We start from the raw sequence: 19,975 nt of genomic DNA on the forward strand, positions 1-19,975 counted from the left end.
ACAGCAACTATGGATCACAGACAGAAAAGCAGAACACTAAAACTCTAACAAAACCCACATAGAGAACCTAAACTAAGAATAATCCTATAACCCATAAGACAAAGCTAGAATATAATGAAATAAACAAAATCAAAGAACCAAAAACACAAAACACTGGGTGGACGACCCAGGCACCCTAACAAGCTGTCCATCTTTCTCAAACTTACACATACCAATAACTTCCTCTTTACTAAAAATGAGAGTGTGTGATGTTGAAAGGGGGCATTAAAAACAATTTCAAAATGGGAAGTAGAAACAGGAAGGAGCAGCAAGAAAATGTAGGCTCCATAAACCATGAAGTTAAGAATAGACACTGGAGAGCAACTCAGCAGCCAACAAGCAAATGGGAAATAACTGCATTTGAATACTTTAGTCATACAGATGTTAAAGAACAAAACAAACATAATGAAGTTACTTCTACTGCTCATCCTCTCACTAATGACAGGTAAAAAGATTACCAACCCTGATATTATATAATAATGAGTGCTGTACTGTATATTACATTATATGTTCTTATTATGGTGTTAAATCATACACAGTAGGACGTTTGAGTTTGAGCTTTTTATTTTCTGCTTATGTACTGTCTTCATAACTTATAATAATTTACTTTGAAACAGGCCATCTTTTGGCAAAAATAACGAGTTTTCACAGACTTAAATATGATTTGCAGACCTCATTTAATCCTCTAGTAAAACTAATGACATTATCACTCAGTAAAATACTTGTAATAAAAATGTTGACATTTACTTCTGATGATGCTGTTGCTACTACTATTGCTTTAAGCCAGTTTAGAGTGCAAAACCAAGCCAGGCTTAATTCAAAGTTGATACCAACCATGGGTGAAACAATGTGGGAGACAGAGGATTACAGAAGCAAATAGTCTGAGTTCATTTTTAGCTGTTTTACAGCTTTTTTTAACCTCATTTAGAAGAATTAGAAGACTAACACTTAATTTCACATCTGTGTTATTTTTGTGAAATTTCTCTTTGCCAAAATTTTAATTGTTATGTGTAATGTCCTATGAAATGGGCACTCATTATATACACTAAAACACTGTGTCTTCAAACTAGAAGCATTTAAGCTTCTATTTTTATTTAAAGTGTAAAGTTTTGTGTGTGTGTGTTTACGTCAGAGGTTTTGTGTCCACGTTTAGGAAACGCCCCTGAGCAGATGTAAGAGGAAACCACAGATTTGGAAAGGCAGAGAGTGAAAAAAAAAACAATTTTAATGAACAATGTGTTTTAACAACAACATAACTCCAAGACAATAGAACAGGAACATGAGCTCAGTGGCATCAAACAGGAACAGAAGAACACAACCAGTAAAGGCAAAATGACACACAAAAGCAAAAGGCAAAGTAAAACGGGAAGTGACAAGAAAAAGGAAAACTACAATGAGCTCATGATGTAACAAGCCAATTGTGACAGATTACAAGTAACTTTAAAAAAGAAAGAAAAAAAAAAGGTCTCTATGCCCTCCTGTAGGCCCCCCACCCACAGGAAGCACTGTGGGGGTAGGGTGGATTGCGTGTTGTGGCAGCCGAGGGCAGAGGCCCTGACGGACCGATCCCTGGCAACCGAGGCTGGCGGTGTGGATATGAAACATCAGCTCTCTGGTGGGGAAGGATCCTGGGTCAGTATGTGAGGTTGAGAGGTACCAGCCAGATATAATCAGGCTCACCTCTACACACGGTTTGAGCTCTGGAACCAGTGTCCTTGTTGAGAGGCAGCAGGCTGGGGTGCGTAGCCTGGTGTCCCCTCGGCTTCCTTGCCTGTATGTCGGGGCTTTTGAATGAGAGGGTTTGTTCTCTGTGCGTCCAGGTCAGGAAACGGGTCCAGCCTGTCATCTGTGCAGAACAATAGATCAGAGACAATGCATTCGATTTTGTCGCTCAAAGTATTCTGTGGGACATGATCCACTATTATGGGGTATCTGGTCGGTTGTTGCAAGCTATTTGGTTCTTATACAACTGCTGCAAGAGCCTGGTTTGCATTGCCAGCAATAATTTGGACTATTTCCTGGTGGGTTTTGAACGCTGCTCTTTGTCATTGATTGTATTCTTAATTCTTGTAGACAGAATTTCTAGGCATAGCCAGATGGTGGAAGGTTGTTCAGTGACTTGTGCAGTCACAGGGTCTTGTTCAGAGGGAAGCGGGAGGTCGATAGATGGATTGGTACTGTGGCTGCAGAGATGAGGCCGCTGTACTGCAGCTTCCATTGTGCAGAAAAGAGTGCTGTGAGAGCAGTGTTGGGGAGTAACAGAATACACGTACGAGCCCAGTTGTAAGTAAGCTGTTAAGACTTAGAAGTACACTGTGTTTGTGGTTGTGGTTTGGGAACACGGTGTTGTATTCTGGTCTCATGCACGACAGACTACAGAATACCCCAACGGGGTAGTTAGGTTTATTAACAAGTCATGTGACTCAGATTGCCTCTCTGTCATGTACAACAACAACAACATACAGCCTAACGTTCCGGCCCGACACTCACTTACTGGTGTCACACTCTAAAACGTCCGTGTAGCAACACAACCTACTGTGGAACACAATGCATCCTGTAGACAATAATTCACATTATTACATCCCTTCTTTTTTTTTTTGAAAAAACAAAAGTTTGTTTTTGTTTTGTTTTTTCTTCTTCTTACTGAGGGAGAAAACAATATGAAATACTCAAAGACAGAGATGGGCAGTAACGCGTTACTTGTAACGCGTTACTGTAATCTGATTACTTTTTTCAAGTAACGAGTAAAGTAAGGGATTACTATTGCAAAATCAGTAATTAGATTACCGTTACTTTCCCGTAGGAACGCTGCGTTACTGCGTTACTAAAACCGTGATTTTTTTGCGAGAATGTCTCATGACAGTGACGTAAGCAAGTGCGACGTTGGTGACAGCAGCTGTGTGCAGATCAACAATGGATAATATATCGAGTGCGGGAGAGAGTATGAGCGTGCAGCGTTTAAAGCGTGGAAGTACTGACCTTACTTTGAGTTTGATTCCATAAAAAGTGACAAAAACATTAGCGTCCATCGTGCGTGGGAAGAAAACTTCTTTTTACAGCGAAAAAAACCCCTAAACTTCCGAGCAAGCACCGAGTAGCTACGACGTAATGGGAAACTCACAGAGACACTTGCGCGGATTCTTCAACTGACCGCAGCACACCTGCACCAGGGTAACCCTCCGCCTACCCTGCTCCTGCTTTACAGGTGAAAATAGAGCAAAAGGACCGCTGAGTCTTTGACTTTATTTATTTTCTGCTGTGTTTTACTTGCATCTGTTTGAAAGAGTGAGTGAAAACACAAAAAATATTTTATTTTATGTGCTGGAATGTGTAGAAAATAGGTTTAAATGTTAAACTAATTTATTCAAGTCAGAGAATGTTGCATATAATTAAATGTTTTGCTTGATGCATAAAGTTAAAAGATTAAAACTGATAAAACAAGTTAAAAAAAGAGACTTTTCCATTTGATTACATTTTGTATGATGGATTATGTAGAAAAAGTAGAATTGGGCTGAAAGATCTATCACTTTATCACCTCTTCAGGTTGTAAATCGTGTTTTTAAAAAGTAACTAAGTAACTAAGTAACTAAGTAATTAATTACTTTTGAAAATAAGTAATCAGTAAAGTAACGGGATTACTTTTTGGGGGGAGTAATCAGTAATTAGTTACTGATTACTTTTTTCAAGTAACTTGACCAACACTGCTCAAAGAATACAAAAGCATTCCACTATTAAAACATGTACAGTTCTGCAAACTATAGTGAACATTCATTTCCAAAGAATACACAACTCTTCCCTTCAGACAATACAGGCTGCCAAGTCCTCGTTATGTAACACAGTCCTTGTGTCATGATTCTGCTGTGCGGCAGGCAGGAATTGGACCCAAATGCAAGCTCACGGAGGCAGGAATGAACTCAAAACAGCTTTATTGCTGGAGAGAAAAAACATACAAACTAAACTGGAGACTGTAACGTATTACACGGAGAAACACACGGCCATGAATGAGGGAGAACGCGACACTGAACTGAGGGACACGTGGACATAAATACAGAGGGTTAACGAGGGAAGTAGGAGCACACGGGGAACACAGCTGACACTGATAATCATAACGAGACACGGCAGGAGTGAACACAACACTGACGGGAGACTGTCAAAGTAAAACAGGAAGTACACAGAGGTGCAGACAGGAGGAGAGGGAGAGAGCACGGGGAGAACACAGACATAATGGGCTGGGGAAACATGGAATAAAACACAAGGAGGGGAGACGAGGACTCACCGATACACAGATGGGCACACAGGGGCTAAAGTCACATGGGGAAATCAAATAGGGAACATCTTAACAGAACCACCCAGGAACCAAGGCATAAATAAAGAACAAAATACAAAACACACGAAGAAAGCTGGGCCAACATGGCCCAGGATCATGACACCTTGTACCAAAGTGATGGAAGCACTCTGCAGCCTGGTCTCAACCTGACACCCCCTGAAACCTTGTCAGTCTTAATCTGCTGCTCACGAGTGTCTGACTGAGCTGCCACTGAGTGGCTCAGCACCCCAGTGTCTGTCATGACGTTTTCTTAATGCCTGCACGCCTCAGGTGCCTCCTCATTCCCCCTCAGGACATTCCCAGAGTCCAACTGCACCTCATAGGACCTCAGGTGAATAGTCCACTCTCCCGCTCCAAGAGGAATGCCGGTCAAAATGCTGAACTCTGACACTGTTCCGCAGCTTCAAAGAGTTCATGTTTTGGTGCTTCAGTTTCATCGCAAACTCCTGCAGGGCTGGAATGACTTTCGGCCTCAGCAGGTTCATCCTGGTTGGCAAAAGGGTCTGTGTCCTTCTGCTGAGAAGCCTCTGAGCTGGCCTTGTGATGGTGTGCTGCGATGGTCAAGAATCGCAAGATACGGGTCATGCTCTGCCATTTTTGCCTTGAGCAGCAGCCTCTTTGCTGTCTTCACTGCCGATGCAGCTTTCCCATTTCTCTGAGGGTAACCTGATGAAGATGTTTTGTGCTGGAAGTCCCACAGTCGACTAAATCTCTCAAATTCACCAGGCGTATACTGTGAACCATTATCTGAATCTGAAATTACTGAATGCACATAAGCATTCTTTGCAACCGTTTGGGTTTCTTACAATGGTCTCTGAGGGTTTGTGATCACTGTGTACTACCGTTTTACGACCATATGTGTACTGATGAAACTTCTCCATACAGAAAACTACAGTTTTCTGGGCATAACCTTGCTCTGTACGTGTAAGTGCTCTACTCACAAAAGCCAGGGGCTTACGCTTCTGCACGAGTGCTGCACCGAACCCTTTGTCCAAAGCGTCACATTATACGGTCAGCCCAGAGGCAGTAGTATCTCAGGACTGGAGCCTCTGCTATACTCTCTTTCTGTCTCTGGAATGCGTCCTCGTGTCGAGGTGTCCAGTTCCACTCACTGTATTTGTGTGTCAGTTGTCTCAGTATGTCACAGTGGTCAGACAGATGTGGGCAAAACTTTGCTAAGTAGTTCACCATACCTGACAGTCTCTGTACTGCCTTCGTGAATGTAGGTCTGGACATTTGCTCTATAGCCCTAACCTTCTCTGGGTCTATTTTCAGACTGTTGCTTGTCAGCTGATGTCCAATGTACGTAGTCTCCTTCTGTTCAAGTTTAAACTTTTCTGCGTTCAACGTAATGTTTTTCTGCCTGCAATGAGTCAAAAACTTTCTCAGCTTCCCGTCATGGTCACGTACTGCTTCAGCATCTGTGTCTCTGGGGTCAGTAATCAGCACATCATCTGCAATGATGTAGATCCCTGCCAGTCCATCCAAAGCTTGGGTGAGCTTTCTCTGGAACACTTCTGGAGCTGGACTTATCCCCATCGGCATCCTCAGCCATCTGTAGCTTCCAAACGGAGTCGAAAATGTTGTCAGGTAGCTTCACTCCTCCTCCAATTTCACGTGCCAGAATCTACTCTTCATGTCGCAGACAGTGAACACTTTAGCCTTTGATAGATCAGGCAGGGCTTTGTTTAAGAGTTTTGGATCAATGCACACCGTTAAGTTCCCAGTCTGCTTTTGGACCACAACCATCCCACTGATCCAGTCTGTGCTGCATTCTACTGGTGTGATGATCCCTCTGCGCTGAAGATCTTAAAGCTCCTTCTTTAATGGAATATCTATTTCCTACCCAGCAGAGTAGTAAGGTTTATTAGCAAGTCATGTGACAACAACAACATACAGCCTAACGTTCCGGCCCAACACTCACTTACTTGTGTCACACTGTCACACGTGTACACATGGAGCCCGACTTATTAGACAGATGTCTCTTTACTACGGTTAGGAGCTGTAAATTCCGACACCACTTCACATTTAAAGTGAATCTGACCTGCCAGCAAACAAGCTGCTCTCAGCTGGAAGTAAGTTCTTTTTAAAAAACTAGCGTTAGCCTAATGCAACTAACTTGTTTTAGTTGTGGTAGTTACCTGGGTTATGTGCCACTAAAGTATCTTTGATGTACTATTGCTGTCTGATTTATTACTATTAATGAATGTTGCATTAACAACCTGCTAGCTGCAAATAATCATGTGCAGTTATGAAAGCAGACAAAAAGAAAACATCACTGATACAGGAATAGTTTTCTATGAGATCGCTGCAAAAAGTGCAGCCTTACCTAATGTCCACCTACTGTTACTCATTTTAAATAAAGATTTAAAAATCTAGTCGGTATTGGTATGGCAAATAATCTTCAGTAATAGTAATAAATCACACAGCAATAGTACATTCATGTAGTTGTAAAAAGCATGATCATATATTAGTAATCCAAAGTATTCAGAATATGTTACTCTCATTGAGTAACAGAATACGTTGCAAAATACATTTTGAAGCATGTATTCTTTAATCTGTAGTGGAATACATTTTAAAAGTAACCTTCCCTAAATACCATCTTCGGACCCCCCTCTGGGATTTTATTTCAGTGGCCTTTATCATGTGAATGTTTGCTTTAGGTTGTGAGCTGCTGTCAGAAGAGAAGATTTGCACAAAAGGATGGGTTGAATTCACCTGCAAACAAAACACAACTAGAAAATGTCAAATGACTAAGGCTTCAACAACTGAGCAAAACACTCTCAGAGTGATCATTAAGCAACATCAGACGAAGAATTCATCAGCTGACAGAGAGGAATTAGAATTTAAAATTGGTAAGAAGGAATAATTTCTTATTCACATTCATATATGCTGTGGCTGATTTTAATTCACATTGGCCAACACATTCATAGTTTGGATTACTGTATCTAAATAAATGGATCATGTGAGCCTTTCCTTTCCAGAGAAAAAGACATTTGTGAGTAATACTTTTTTTTCCCCAGCAAAACAATGCCCAAAAGCATTTCATCAAATTGCATACAGAACAGCTAAAACCACCATCAGATGTGATTATCCAGAAGACAAATACAAGTCGTGGATCAAGTTTTTCTGCAAAGGGGAAGGTTTCACCTGCGAGGACAATTTATCAACAAAATCTTATCCAAAGTCAAACAGGACATTCACTCCCTCAAACATCAGCCATAGCTTCAATATGTCCATCAGTAATGTGTCCTCTCAGGATGATGGTATTTACTGGTGCGGCGTAAGATCACCTGAGGGGATTCATCATGCTGCACTCACAAAAATAAAACTAAGTATTAAAAGTAAATAACTTATCTTTTCCACTTTAAAGGTTTACGTTTTATATTTAGGAACTACTAACGTATGTTTGCCTCTGTTTTCCACAGATATTAAGAGCTTCACAAGATCACCAGCTGTTGGAGAGAACTTCACGTACTGGTGTAAATATAACCAGACTCTCTCAAATTGTACAAAATTTATCTGTAAGGGAGAAGATCCATCTATATGTACACCTTTAGTAAGCACCAGAGATCCCAATAGGAACAAGAGGTTTTGGATGAATGACAATAAAAAAAAGAAAAATATCACCATGACAGTGAGAGAAGTGACAGCGGACGACAGTGGGACATACTGGTGTGGAGCAGAAAGCACCAATGAACACCAAAGTAACAGGTTCTTCAACAGATTGTCCCTGACTGTAGGTGAGCCGTGCTATTTTATTATCTGACCCTGGGTCATAATGCACAGCATATTAAAGCAGGCTCATTTTGCACATATATTTTACTTTTAATTCATTATTTATAATGTTTTATTTTTTGCAGTTTTAATAAAATCATTTTAAAAATAAAAATATTAAAAAATAAAGACTTTTAATCGTAACTGTTAGAAAGAAAATGACTTTAAAAGAATTTAAAAGAAACGAACTTGCCAAAAAGGTTTGACACAGAACGAGCTTTAAGAAAAGAGGATGTGCTTATACTCGGCACTAAAAATGTGTATTTTCTGATTATGAGGTATTACTACATTAGGTTAATAAATGGTAAATGGACTGGTTCTTATATTGCGCTTTTCTACTCTGAGCACTCAAAGCGCTTTATACAACTTGTTCATTCAACAAATCAAATCCATTCACACAAGCACTTTTCTAGGTTTTCAGTGCAACCTAACTTACATTCTATTACACATTCACACTCTGATGGATGCATCGGAGAGCAACCAGCGGTTAGTATCTTGCACAAGGATATTTGATATGCAGATTTTGTAATGCCACTTTAAAAATTGGAGAGGAAAACGAGATGGTAACCTCTAAGCTGGTGTCTAAAAATTATAAATATTTTTTTTCCCAAATTGATGATATTATTTTATCCTTTAATTAAACTCTGTTAATCTAATGCCTCAAAGTAGAGTCTGAATGCACATTTGTTTCCTTCGGTTTCCACCAATCATTTACGTCTGCTGTTTTTTCAACTACAGGACCCACTGCATCTGCTGAGAGTCATGGTGAGAGAGTACATGTGGTATCCTAAAACTTCTGCAGCTTATGAGAAGTGGGAAAGTTTGTCGATGTTCACATAACATTTTTTATTTTTTAAATTTCTTAAAAACTGCTCCTTTCACATTTTCCAACAAAGACAGTTTGGGATGTCAATGCTGGGATGATGAATAATGCTGGAAAATTGTTGTTTGGTTTACGCTGCAGGCATTTCTGACGTTGGAATAGTTGTAATCATAATAACTGGGTTGGTGTTTCTGGTCGTTTTCATCCTTGTCTACAGACGTAAGAACTTTCACTAAATCCTTTGTACATCATCAGTCACACAAACATGTTTGCTGCTTTTATCCAAAAAAAGAAAAAACACATCCCTGTACTTTTGTACAAATGCTATCTAACAATCTGCAGTATACATGATGCATGACATTAGCTGACGTAGATTTTTTAAAGTTATGAAAGATATAATCTTTGCTGAGTTCTCATCATATCAGACATTTAAAAACAATCAAACTAGAAAAAATGTAAATCTTTAACAGATAATTTTGCTTATTTCTTGATTTTCTGCTTCGTTTCTGCCAGGAATCTCCTTTTCAAAATGCAGAGGAGCTAATGCAGCATTGCAACATGCCAAAGAGGTTAGTGTGGAATTTTAGTTTGTTTATTTATTTATTTTCATGTATAACTGGTGACAATCCAGGAAACATAGTTGAAATGTCTCCCCAGTTAAAACCTCCTGGACTGAACTGCAGACACACAGATGTTGGCTCATAAAAGCTTTTCAGGCAGACGTCTGTTATAAAGGATGAAATATATTTCACATTACGGCAATAATGAAAGAAAATATACATTCCTTTAAAATATATTTTACTGGCAACTAATGATTACAACTAATCAGCACATTGCAACATAACCTGCCGCAATGTTTTTTTAATCATTTTGAAAATGATTGTAGGGTGTATTTATGATAAAACATGACAGCAATAAATCATACAGATGAATAAACATCCAAAAGTTTTATGTGATTTTATATGAAGTTTTTAAACTATATTTTTTTATTTTGTAGTTGAAGGACTGTACGTATGAGGAGATACAGGAGCGCCCCCAGCAACCAGACCAGCCAGAAAATGCACTGACCTCGATTTATGTCACTGCTAGCGTCCCCACAGATGTAGCTGCCTCACCACTTTACGATTGCATCAACTTTGAAAGCTGCTCTGACAAAGCGGGTGGTGAGGCGCTGAAACGCAGCTCCTCTGCCTGTGAATATTCTACTTTGACATTAAGCAAATGTCCAACCAACCCGACAATCACTCAACCATCCAGACCTGCAGAGGAGACTCTCTGCTCAGTAATCAATGAGCCTGAGCCAAAATGAAATGTGCTTTTTAAAGCGTGTTATATTCTGTGGAGCTGGGCAGGTGTAGGTGTGTGGTGCTGCTCTTTCTTCCACTCTCTCTCTCTTTTCTCTCCAGGGCCCACATGCCGCTCTTTTCCCCAGTCGGCACCTGGACCCACTCGGCCATTAACCCCGACATTATAAAATCCAGGTGTTGTTTTCTAGTGTATGAAACCGAGGTTGAGCAAAAGAAGAGCCCGGTAATGTATTTTGGAGTTGTGTTTGTGGGAGCAGTGTTGAAATCTAGTGATGGGCAAATTAAGCTTGTTTTGAAAAAGTGTTTGTTACCCAGTTTTTCAACACGGTGCTATTTGGCGGCATCTGGTGGCCAAGAATATGAAGAGCAGCTTGGAAAAGGAAAAATGAACTGCTAATGATGCTCACACTCAGCTCGCGCAATCGGACTACTGTTGTGGTCCTCTTAATATGTCTTTGGGGAGTTTTTTCTCTTTCTTTTTTTTGTGCGTGCATATTTCTTATGTATGTTTTTGGTTTGGCTTTTGACTTAAGATAACACAACGTTATTATATTTGCTTTTTTATTTAGTAATAGCAGAATGTCCTTCTTTCCTGGTGAATTGTGTCATGTTTTTCTTTTTGTTTTGATATTGATATAACAGCACTGCTGTCTCTTTGTGTCGATAAGAATAAAGTTTATAATTTAAAAGTTTCTGTATTATTTTGCTTGTTTCTTTCTCTCCCAGCTCTACTTTGGTTGCTCCCCACACCCTCCTCGGGCCTCCGTCTTGGGGACATAACAAAGAGTTTAGATGAAATCTGCAAATGATGTCATAATTGGTGGAAAGTATTTCCCAGAAGGATGACTGGCTCAGTGATTTTATTTAGCACAATGACTGGTTCATAAAATGTGAGCTGGTCACACAGACTGTAAATAACACATTGTGTGGAAGAAAGAAAGGGTCATAGATTCCTTTATCAATTCATCTATCAGTAATCGATCAGGGAATTTAAAAAAAAGAAAAGAAACTAATAACCAGAACTTATCTAAACTAAGAACAAATCAGTCTGTGTGTGCTGTCGACTCAACCACTCAATTAACTTTTACCAGGCCATTCTTTGACATCTTACTGTCAGTGACAAGTTAACAGGTCCGTGTATCACAGTGATGTAGTTAGCATCACTTCCTGCTTTCAAGATAAGTGTTTTTCTGCATGTCTGTGGTCATGCAGCAGTTTATTTGTGCCACTTCTTGATCCCACAGGTTTTTAGTTGGAAGTTAACTCATCGTTATTTTTGCTGCATTGCCAACACCAACCTCTCTCAGGGTTAGAACAGTTCCTGTTCCTGGCTCTGCTTCTGCAGAAATGATGCAGGCTCATTTGAGCTTACAGGGTTTACAGATTACATCAATTTACAGATGAAACTGGGCCTTAAACATCTGGTTTGCAGGATGAAAACGACAGATTTTGTGACGTGAAACTAAAGATTTGATTAAATTGGCTTGGTTAGTGATTCACATTTACATTACTACTATAAATATTCTAAAACGATTTTAGAGTTCAGCAAACTACCTGACGTTGTGAATGAATGTGGTGGGAAACATGTCGCTTTCCCATCATTCGACGTGTTGTCTTCGAGGTGTTTTCAGTCGAGGTTTAAGAGACTAAAATATTTTCTTTCATCTCCAGTTCAGACAGTGTTCAAATTTTCTGGAATCAGTGTCATTCAACATCATGTGGTCACATACAAATAAACGTTGCTTTGCTTTTGTGAAATATTCTTCATAGCCTAACCTTGACGTGATGGTGCAGTAAAAACTAAAAGTATGAAGCTATTTCTGTCGTGCTGTCTGATCATTTCCTTTGTCCCACGCAACACTTACCTCATCTTTAATGCCAATGAAAAGATCGTAACCTATGACAAAATAACATTAAACAGAAAAGTTAGTGTGAGGAAACTTTAGGTATTATGTGACAGAAATTTAAGCGACCAACAGAAGAGCCAGCGTGACAAAAGGAAGCTAACTGCAGATCTGAAACCAACATAATGAACTTACTGCTACTACTCATCCTCTCACTGACGACAGGTAAAAACATTACTAACACATACTTACAGATATCTCACACTAAGCAACACTACATATACATATGTGACACAGATGTCTGATTATCTATAGTGTTAACTGTATGAGAAGGGGTCCTACCTACTAAACACAGAAAATTCAATAACAGGACATAACAGGATACTAACATTTCTCTTTGATCTGCAGGTTGTGCTGCCTATGGTGTTGATGATGATGATGAATTGATGGCATGCAAACAAGGATGGGTTCAATTCATCTGCAAATATCCTGGAGCAAATAAAAAATATGACCACGTCAATGTAGTTTTTCCCAATAGAACAAGCTTACGAAGCTCTCTGAAGGATGTTTGGGACGATAAAGGCAGATTTTCTCTGTACCATGATACAAAACATAAAACTCTGATGGTGGGCATCAGAGATCTTAAACAAGCAGACTTTGGGACGTACAGATGTGAATTTGATCAAGGCTCAAACAGATCTCCTGTCATAAAGGAATTGGAATCTGGTAAGAAATGTGATTATTATTGTTGTTGTTGATGTTATTAGTACAACACAAGAAATTAATAACTAAAATCAGATTTCCTCACCTGTATTTTGGTATTATATAGTTTGTTTCTATCACACAACATAAATCATAGTTTGGAAATGTAAAGATTTATTACCGATTACAGGTTAAACGCATGTTTACATTACTTTGTTTGTTTTTTAATCTCAGAAGTTACTTTACATCTCAGACTTTTGAAAGGAAATTTCACAGTTTGCTCGTGTCTTCATCTGTTTCACACCTTTGTCAGCACACGAGGAAGTTAAAAATGTTAAAGTAGTGTGTGACAAAGTACAAGTTACATGTTGTGATATAATGAAGCACATTCAAATACTTTATTGTCCTTGTTTGGGGGGTTTTGTCTTTATTTTTATACAGAAAACTGCCAGCAGCCATTTACTCAAACTGTGACCAGAGCAGCTAACATCAAGTGTCATTCAGATGTTTATTTCAAGTACGGGGTCCAGTTTTTCTGCAGAGGGGAGAATTTCACCTGTAACGATATTTTGTCAACAAAAGGTCAGAGGTTAAACGGGAAATTCAGACTCACAAACACCAACAGAGGCTTCAACGTGTCCATCAGTGGTGTTTCCTCACAGGACGCTGGTGTCTACTGGTGTGGAGTGGGATCAAAGGATGGAAGCTACAGAGTTTCAGTCAGACAAATAAAACTGGAGGTTGAAGGTGCTGTAGGTTTATTATTAATCATGTATCATATATTTAAGTCCATATATCAAACCAATTAAAAAGTCCAGGAAACATTTTTTCAGGATCTAAGAGTCAAAACATTCTGGTGTGTTTCTGTGAAGGACCAGTGTTACTTTTGCTACCTGATGCATGTTTGATGTATGTCTTAATCTTTTGTTGGACAAATACAGTTAAATATAATTCTCACTGTTTGTTTATAGAGCCATCAAGAGCATCACCAACTTTCACACAGTCAGCTGTTGTTCCTCACGAGAGCTCTGGTAAGAATCTGTGTTTGTCCACAAAGGGAGTGATGACTTTGAAGTCTCTAACATGGTCATGCGGGCCCTGTGTGAGAGCACTTTGGGGAGACATATGTCCAGCAGAGTAAGTCTGTAGTCAGAGAAACCCACACTGGGCACGTGGTCATGAAATGTAGCAGCCTATACCACAGGCTGACATTTTAGTCCTCCAGTCAGATACTGCTGCAAAGTGGTCTGCTATATTTATTTAAGGGTTTAGGCATGCCTAGATTTAGGAGAGCATATGCCCACACTCTAGGTGTAGACTGCCCTACTCGGGCCCAGATATGGCCCAAATTACACACAAGTGCTGGGACCCACAGTGCAGGTCACACATGTGTCTCTTGGTGCATTACCACCAGTGAATGGTATGGAGCGAGGACCACAATGCTGCTCTAAGGGTTTCACCAAATTCAACTGGTGTATTTATCTAAATTATATCTATGATGGGTCAGTGTTACTTTTGCTACCTGATGTATATTTGATGTATGTCTTAATCTTTTGTTGGACAAATACATTTAATTATAATTCTCACTTTTTTTTACAGAGCCATCAACAGCATCACCAACTTTCACACAGTCAGCTGTTGTTCCTCACGTGAGCTCTGGTAAGAATCTGTGTTTGTCCACAAAGGGTGTGACCACTTTGAAGCCTCTAAGCCAGCAGACATGGTCCTGTGGGTCTGATGTAAGAGTATGTCCAGCAGAGGTAGTCTGTAGTCAGAGAAGCCCACACTGGACTATGTCACAATGAAATGCAGCAGCGTATACCATTGGCTGCACATTTTAGTCCTTCAATTAAATATCGTTGCTGAAAAGTTCAAGGTGGTCTGGTACATTTATTTAAAATGGCCATAATCTCTCCTTTGTTTAGGCATCCCTGCATTTAGGAAGGCATATACCCACACTCTAGATGTAGACTGCTCCACTTAGGCCCAGATATGCCCCAAATCACACACAAGTACTGGGACTGGGCACATGTGTGACCACAGTGCAGGTCACACATGAGCCTCATGGTACCTTACCACCAGTGAATGGCATGGAGCGTGAGCTGAATTTAGATTAATTACAGCTCGATTCCTAAAAATGTTGTTTTGATTGAGCATCAAAGGGCTGTACAGCGGTTCCTCGTTTATCGCGGGAGTTCTAAAAAATAACCCAGGACAGGTTAAATCCAGAAAGTAGCCAACTTCATTTTTTACAATTAATATAGATGTTTTAAGGCTGTAAAACCCCTCACGACACACTTTATACACTTTTCTATGACAGGCGTGAACATTTTCACACTTTTCTGTCTTGTTTAAACTCTCAAAGTTCAAACCTTAGTAGAAAAATAAGTCCAGTATTATAGAACGAAACCAAAGATCAAACCCTGTGTTCAGGTCCAGAACATGGGAACAGAGCAGCTGCCAGAGAATTCAGCATTAATGAATCAATGGTACAGATGTAGAGGAAGCAAGAAGAATGAGTTGAGTAAAGTTTGACTTATCTGACTGTTTTGTTTCGCTTAATGTGCCTTATAATCCGGTGCGCCTAATGGTCTGAAAAATACGGTAATTTCTACTTTCCTTTAGCACGTCCAGAAGTCAGACTTTTTGTCTGATAGTTATCATCTTCCTCTGCTTTCAGCAGACAAAACGGTGCGAAAAGTTTCATCGACATTGTTGTGTTTGTTGGGGAGAAAACTTACAAACATACAGCACTGTACTTCAGAGTCACACTGCTAGCGATGGAAGATTATGTAAATTTGACAAGCTGAACGCATTTTGTACTGAACAGGAGACACAGCACGGAGGAGATGCAGAACACAACGTGTTGTAAAAAAACAACAACAACAACCCATGCAAAATTGCACAAGAAAATCCGCAAAACAGCGAGGCCTCAAAAAGTGAACCGCTTTATAGTGAAGGACCACTGTATTGCCCAAAAATATGTTTAACAAAGTGAATATGAACTTAGTTGAACTCTAAACTGAGCTGATTCAATCTCACATAGAAAACTGAGTTTTAAGTTCCAGAACATTACAATTACAATGACTTTAATGTCTGTGTTGTTAATTAACACTTGGGAATCTACCAGGGATCAGTCCATTGTTTAGTCCACCTCAGCAGGTTAGCACAGAAAGAACTGGTGCAGATGCAAAAAGAGGTCATGCAAAGTCCACACAGAAAGATGTTCCAGTCCTGCTGTGAGACAACAGTGCCAGCTACTGCATCGAGTTTTTGAATTTTAAACATTATAAAGTGTCGCCTGAAATTAGAGCAAATGCAATAAGACAGTTGATTTATGAGATTAGCTAGACTCAGTAAGACTGTTTTGGTGATTGGTTGCGGAAAAGATGTTGACATTTTTATTTTATTTTGTTTCAACATGTGAACATATTATAAAAGTAAATGCTGAGTTTGAATCAGTAACTCTCTAAAGACAATTAAAAACTATATTTAGTCCCGTTAAGAATCTTAAAGTGATTTCAGACTCATCTTCACATAGTTTGAAACATGATGCCAGCTGGAACAGACATTTTTCCATCGGTGTCTAAAGTTTACACCCTTTTGTTTATTTTGCAGGTGTCTTCGAGCTGCTCATTACTGTAATGAAGTGCATAACTGTGCTGGTGCTTCTGGGAGTTTCAATCCTTATCTTCAAACGTGAGAATGTTCATTAATCTCTGTCAAATTGTAATTGTGTGACAGCAATAATGTGTGTGATGGTTATTATGTGTTGTTGAGCTAGAAATTCAGTAGTAAAAGTTTTAGGTAAAAATGTTTTACCTTATTTGCAGTTTTAAGTCCAATTTGTCTGAATAGCATTTATTATTAGGATTATGAATCAACTATTTCAACAACATTTTTCGTTCTCTTGTTGAAGGACTGTGTGTCCAAGGAGATACAGGAGCGCCTCCAGCAGCCAGAAGATGCAGCAAACTCAATTTGTGTCACTCCCAGCATTCCCACAGGTGTTGCTGCCTCACCACATTATGCTAGCATCAACTTTCAAAGCTGCTCTGGTAGTGAGCACTGAAACCCGGCTCCTCTGCCTGTAAATATATATTACAATCTTAAATTAAGCAAATTTCCAACCAACCAACTGTCTCTCAACCATCCAGACCAACAGAGCAGAAACACCACTCAGCAGTCAATGAGCCTGAGCAATAATAGACATAAGGACAGCTCTGCCACTTAGTCATTTTTGAGGTTATTTAATGTAAACAAATGTTGTACTCATTAATATCCATAGATTAACATGTAATTACAAACAAATCTGGGCAGTTTATAATGTGCCAGCTGGTTAACTGCTGCTGAATATAAGCAAAGATGATGGCAAAGCGATACTCGCCATGGAAGGATTTCTTGCTCCTGATAACGCTCCAGTGCTCTGCAGAAAAACCCCGCTCAAAAGCCTTACACACCTTGGCTAACTCCTTAACTCCAACATCCCTGCTCTCCTCCCTCTGGTGTTCATTGACCTGTCGCTCATTCAGTCTTAACTTAAATCCGACCTCGCATTTTAAAGAGCTGTACAAATTATTCGGACTAGTGTGTACCACCTCCAGGAGCACCGAAATTAGGCTTTAAAGTCCACGATTTATAAGTTCATCCACCAGGATTAATGGGCCTCCACTGAATCTTTCTTACTTTGAATTGTTGTTTGGCAGGAGACTGTGTGTTGGACCTACTTAATAAGGAAAACTTAGAGTAAGTCCCAAGCTCAAGGAAAAGTTGCTTGGCCTGAATACTTTGCCCGAGGCCAGGAATTTCAGCAGCTTATGTTCAACCTGCAGAACTGTGCAGGTGGACAGAGGGAGGGACAGTATCTGGAGTGGGCAGTTAAATGGTAATGATAAATGGTCTGGTTCTTATATAGCACCTACTCTTTCTGAATACTCAAAGCGTTTTCTGTCTAACATTCATATACAATCATCATCTAAGTGTACGTTTGTGTCACAGAGGCCGAGATTTGCTACAAAAAATATTTTATAATAATGCATGTTTTAAATGGTCATGAAAGCCATTGTTCATATTTACATTTCATGTTGTGTTTTCCTTTTTCTTTGCTTCTGTGTATTGTGCTGGGTTTAATGTCACATCCTACTTTCTTATGTAGCCTAAATGTGAAGTTGCTTTAAAAAGAAAAAACAGGAATACATCATGTAGTTCACGTGCCTGTGTATTGTCACCACTGCTGTTGCCATGTTCCACAGTAATTAGAAAAACTCGTAGCTTCCTGCCGTTACCACTGATCAGCATTTAAGATCTGTGCAGGGCAGCTGAAACCCATTCAGTAATTATGCTGTCACCAGAGTTACTGAACTTCATTTTGGGGGGTGGTAATATTGGATGATGAATTAAGATGGAAATGTCATATTGAACATGTTAGAAAAAAGATGGTTAAAAATATTTATATTTCGAGTAATGTCAGAGATACTAGATTATAAGGCAATGCGTATTTTATATTTCTCACTAATTTCCCCCAATCTCAATTATTGTGTTGAAGTGTGGGGGAATACATATATAAGTAATATAAAACCTTTATACTTGTTTCAGAAGAAAGCGGTACGAATGGTTCATAATGTTAAATACAGAGATCATACAAATGAACTGTTTATAAAATTGAAATTGCTGAAATTAGAAGATTTGGTGAAATTACAGACATTATTAATTATGTTCAAGGCAAATAATAATACATTACCTCTTAAGTTACAAAGTTTGTTTGTATTGTGTTTAGGAAGTGGGGACAGTGAAGGAAGTTTTATTTTAAGCATTAGTCTACCAGGAACACAAATCACAGCAGCAGTCACCACAAGGCACTTTATATTGCACAGTAGATACAATATTGTATTGTACAATAGTCCTTCTATTATTGTACAATTATAAGATACAGAGAAAAACCCAACAATCATGTGACCCCCTATGAGCAAGCACTTTGGCGACAGTGGGAAGGAAAAACTCCCTTTTAACTCATTCACTGCCAGCCATTTTCAAATCAGGCAACTCCCCACTGCCAGGGTTTTTGAGCATTTTTACTCATTTTTGAAGAGCCACAGAAAACTGTGTGTTATGATCATATAAACGCTGAACCTACCAAAATGAAGAACAGACTCTCTTCTTTCATCCAAAAAAAAAGCTTGTTTCTACCATTTTCCATTCTTTAGTAATCAGCTGTAGAAGAGAGGTGGGTTCCACCAAAAATGCCTGTTTTGACCAAAAAAAGGGAGAAAACGAGCTTTTTGTGAAAAATACATTTCAAGCAGAAAAGTGCCTTTGACACTAATATTTCTTGCTTTGTGACACCTCTAACATATAAAATAGTTTTTCACTTCTATAAAACAGAAATAACACTGAGAAAGGTTATGTTTTATCAAAACAATTTATTTACAAATATATGAAAAAATAAAATTCACTGACAAGCTGCCCGAGGTTGTATTCTGGCCCCTCCCATTGAAAAACTTAATTGACGTCTATAGACGTCAATGGCAGTCAACGTAAGTTTTTCAATTGACATCTATAGACGTCAATGGCAGTGAATGAGTTAACAGGAAGAAACCTCCAGCAGAACCAGGCTCAGGGAGGGGCGGGGCCATCTGCTATGACCAGTTGGGGTGAGAGAAGGAAAACAGGATAAAGACATGCTGTGGAAGAGAAACAGAGATTAATAACTCTTGGTGGCGCTGTCACTTGGTGTTTGCTCGCTCTGCGGTAGAGTATCACTTCCTGTTCCTGCTCAAACACAGTGGTGTTTCTGAGTAGCTTATTTGCTTAGCAATTTAATTAACAACTTTTAAATACATTCTTTTTCATAGTATAATCTTCACGTGCTTCATCCGAAGCACACTTTCTGTGTACTCACTACCTAATTTATAGCCAAAGTATTCACTCACTTTCTCTGTACTGTTTCGCTAGCTTAGCCTAGCTCGTAGCCAACTCGTTAGCACCATGGCTACTTCACCTGTCCTTTCTGCACTTTCCTGCTCATTGTGTCAGATGTTTAGTTACTCCTCGGCCTCCTTTAGCAATAATGATATCTGTAACAAATGTAGCATATTTGCAGCTCTGGAGGCCAGGATTACTGAATTGGAGACTCGGCTTCGCACTCTTCATTCACCCA

The 19,975-nt window shown here is 39.3% G+C and overlaps 1 protein-coding gene across 1 annotated transcript; it reads left to right on the forward strand.

Annotated features, from left to right (window-relative positions):
* The first annotated feature begins 295 nt into the window (after positions 1–295).
* LOC113021867 (uncharacterized) lies at positions 296–10,965 on the forward strand. Its single transcript, XM_026166680.2, has 8 exons — positions 296–484; positions 7,030–7,221; positions 7,390–7,710; positions 7,795–8,109; positions 8,882–8,908; positions 9,108–9,185; positions 9,480–9,535; positions 9,964–10,965. The coding sequence occupies exons 1-8, from the start codon at positions 421–423 to the stop codon at positions 10,273–10,275; spliced, it is 1,365 nt and encodes a 454-aa protein (XP_026022465.2). The 5' UTR covers positions 296–420; the 3' UTR covers positions 10,276–10,965.
* The last annotated feature ends 9,010 nt before the right edge of the window (positions 10,966–19,975 follow it).

The sequence above is a fragment of the Astatotilapia calliptera genome, chromosome 5 (genome assembly GCF_964374335.1).
Source record: "Astatotilapia calliptera chromosome 5, fAstCal68.1, whole genome shotgun sequence".
Lineage (NCBI taxonomy): Eukaryota > Metazoa > Chordata > Actinopteri > Cichliformes > Cichlidae > Astatotilapia > Astatotilapia calliptera.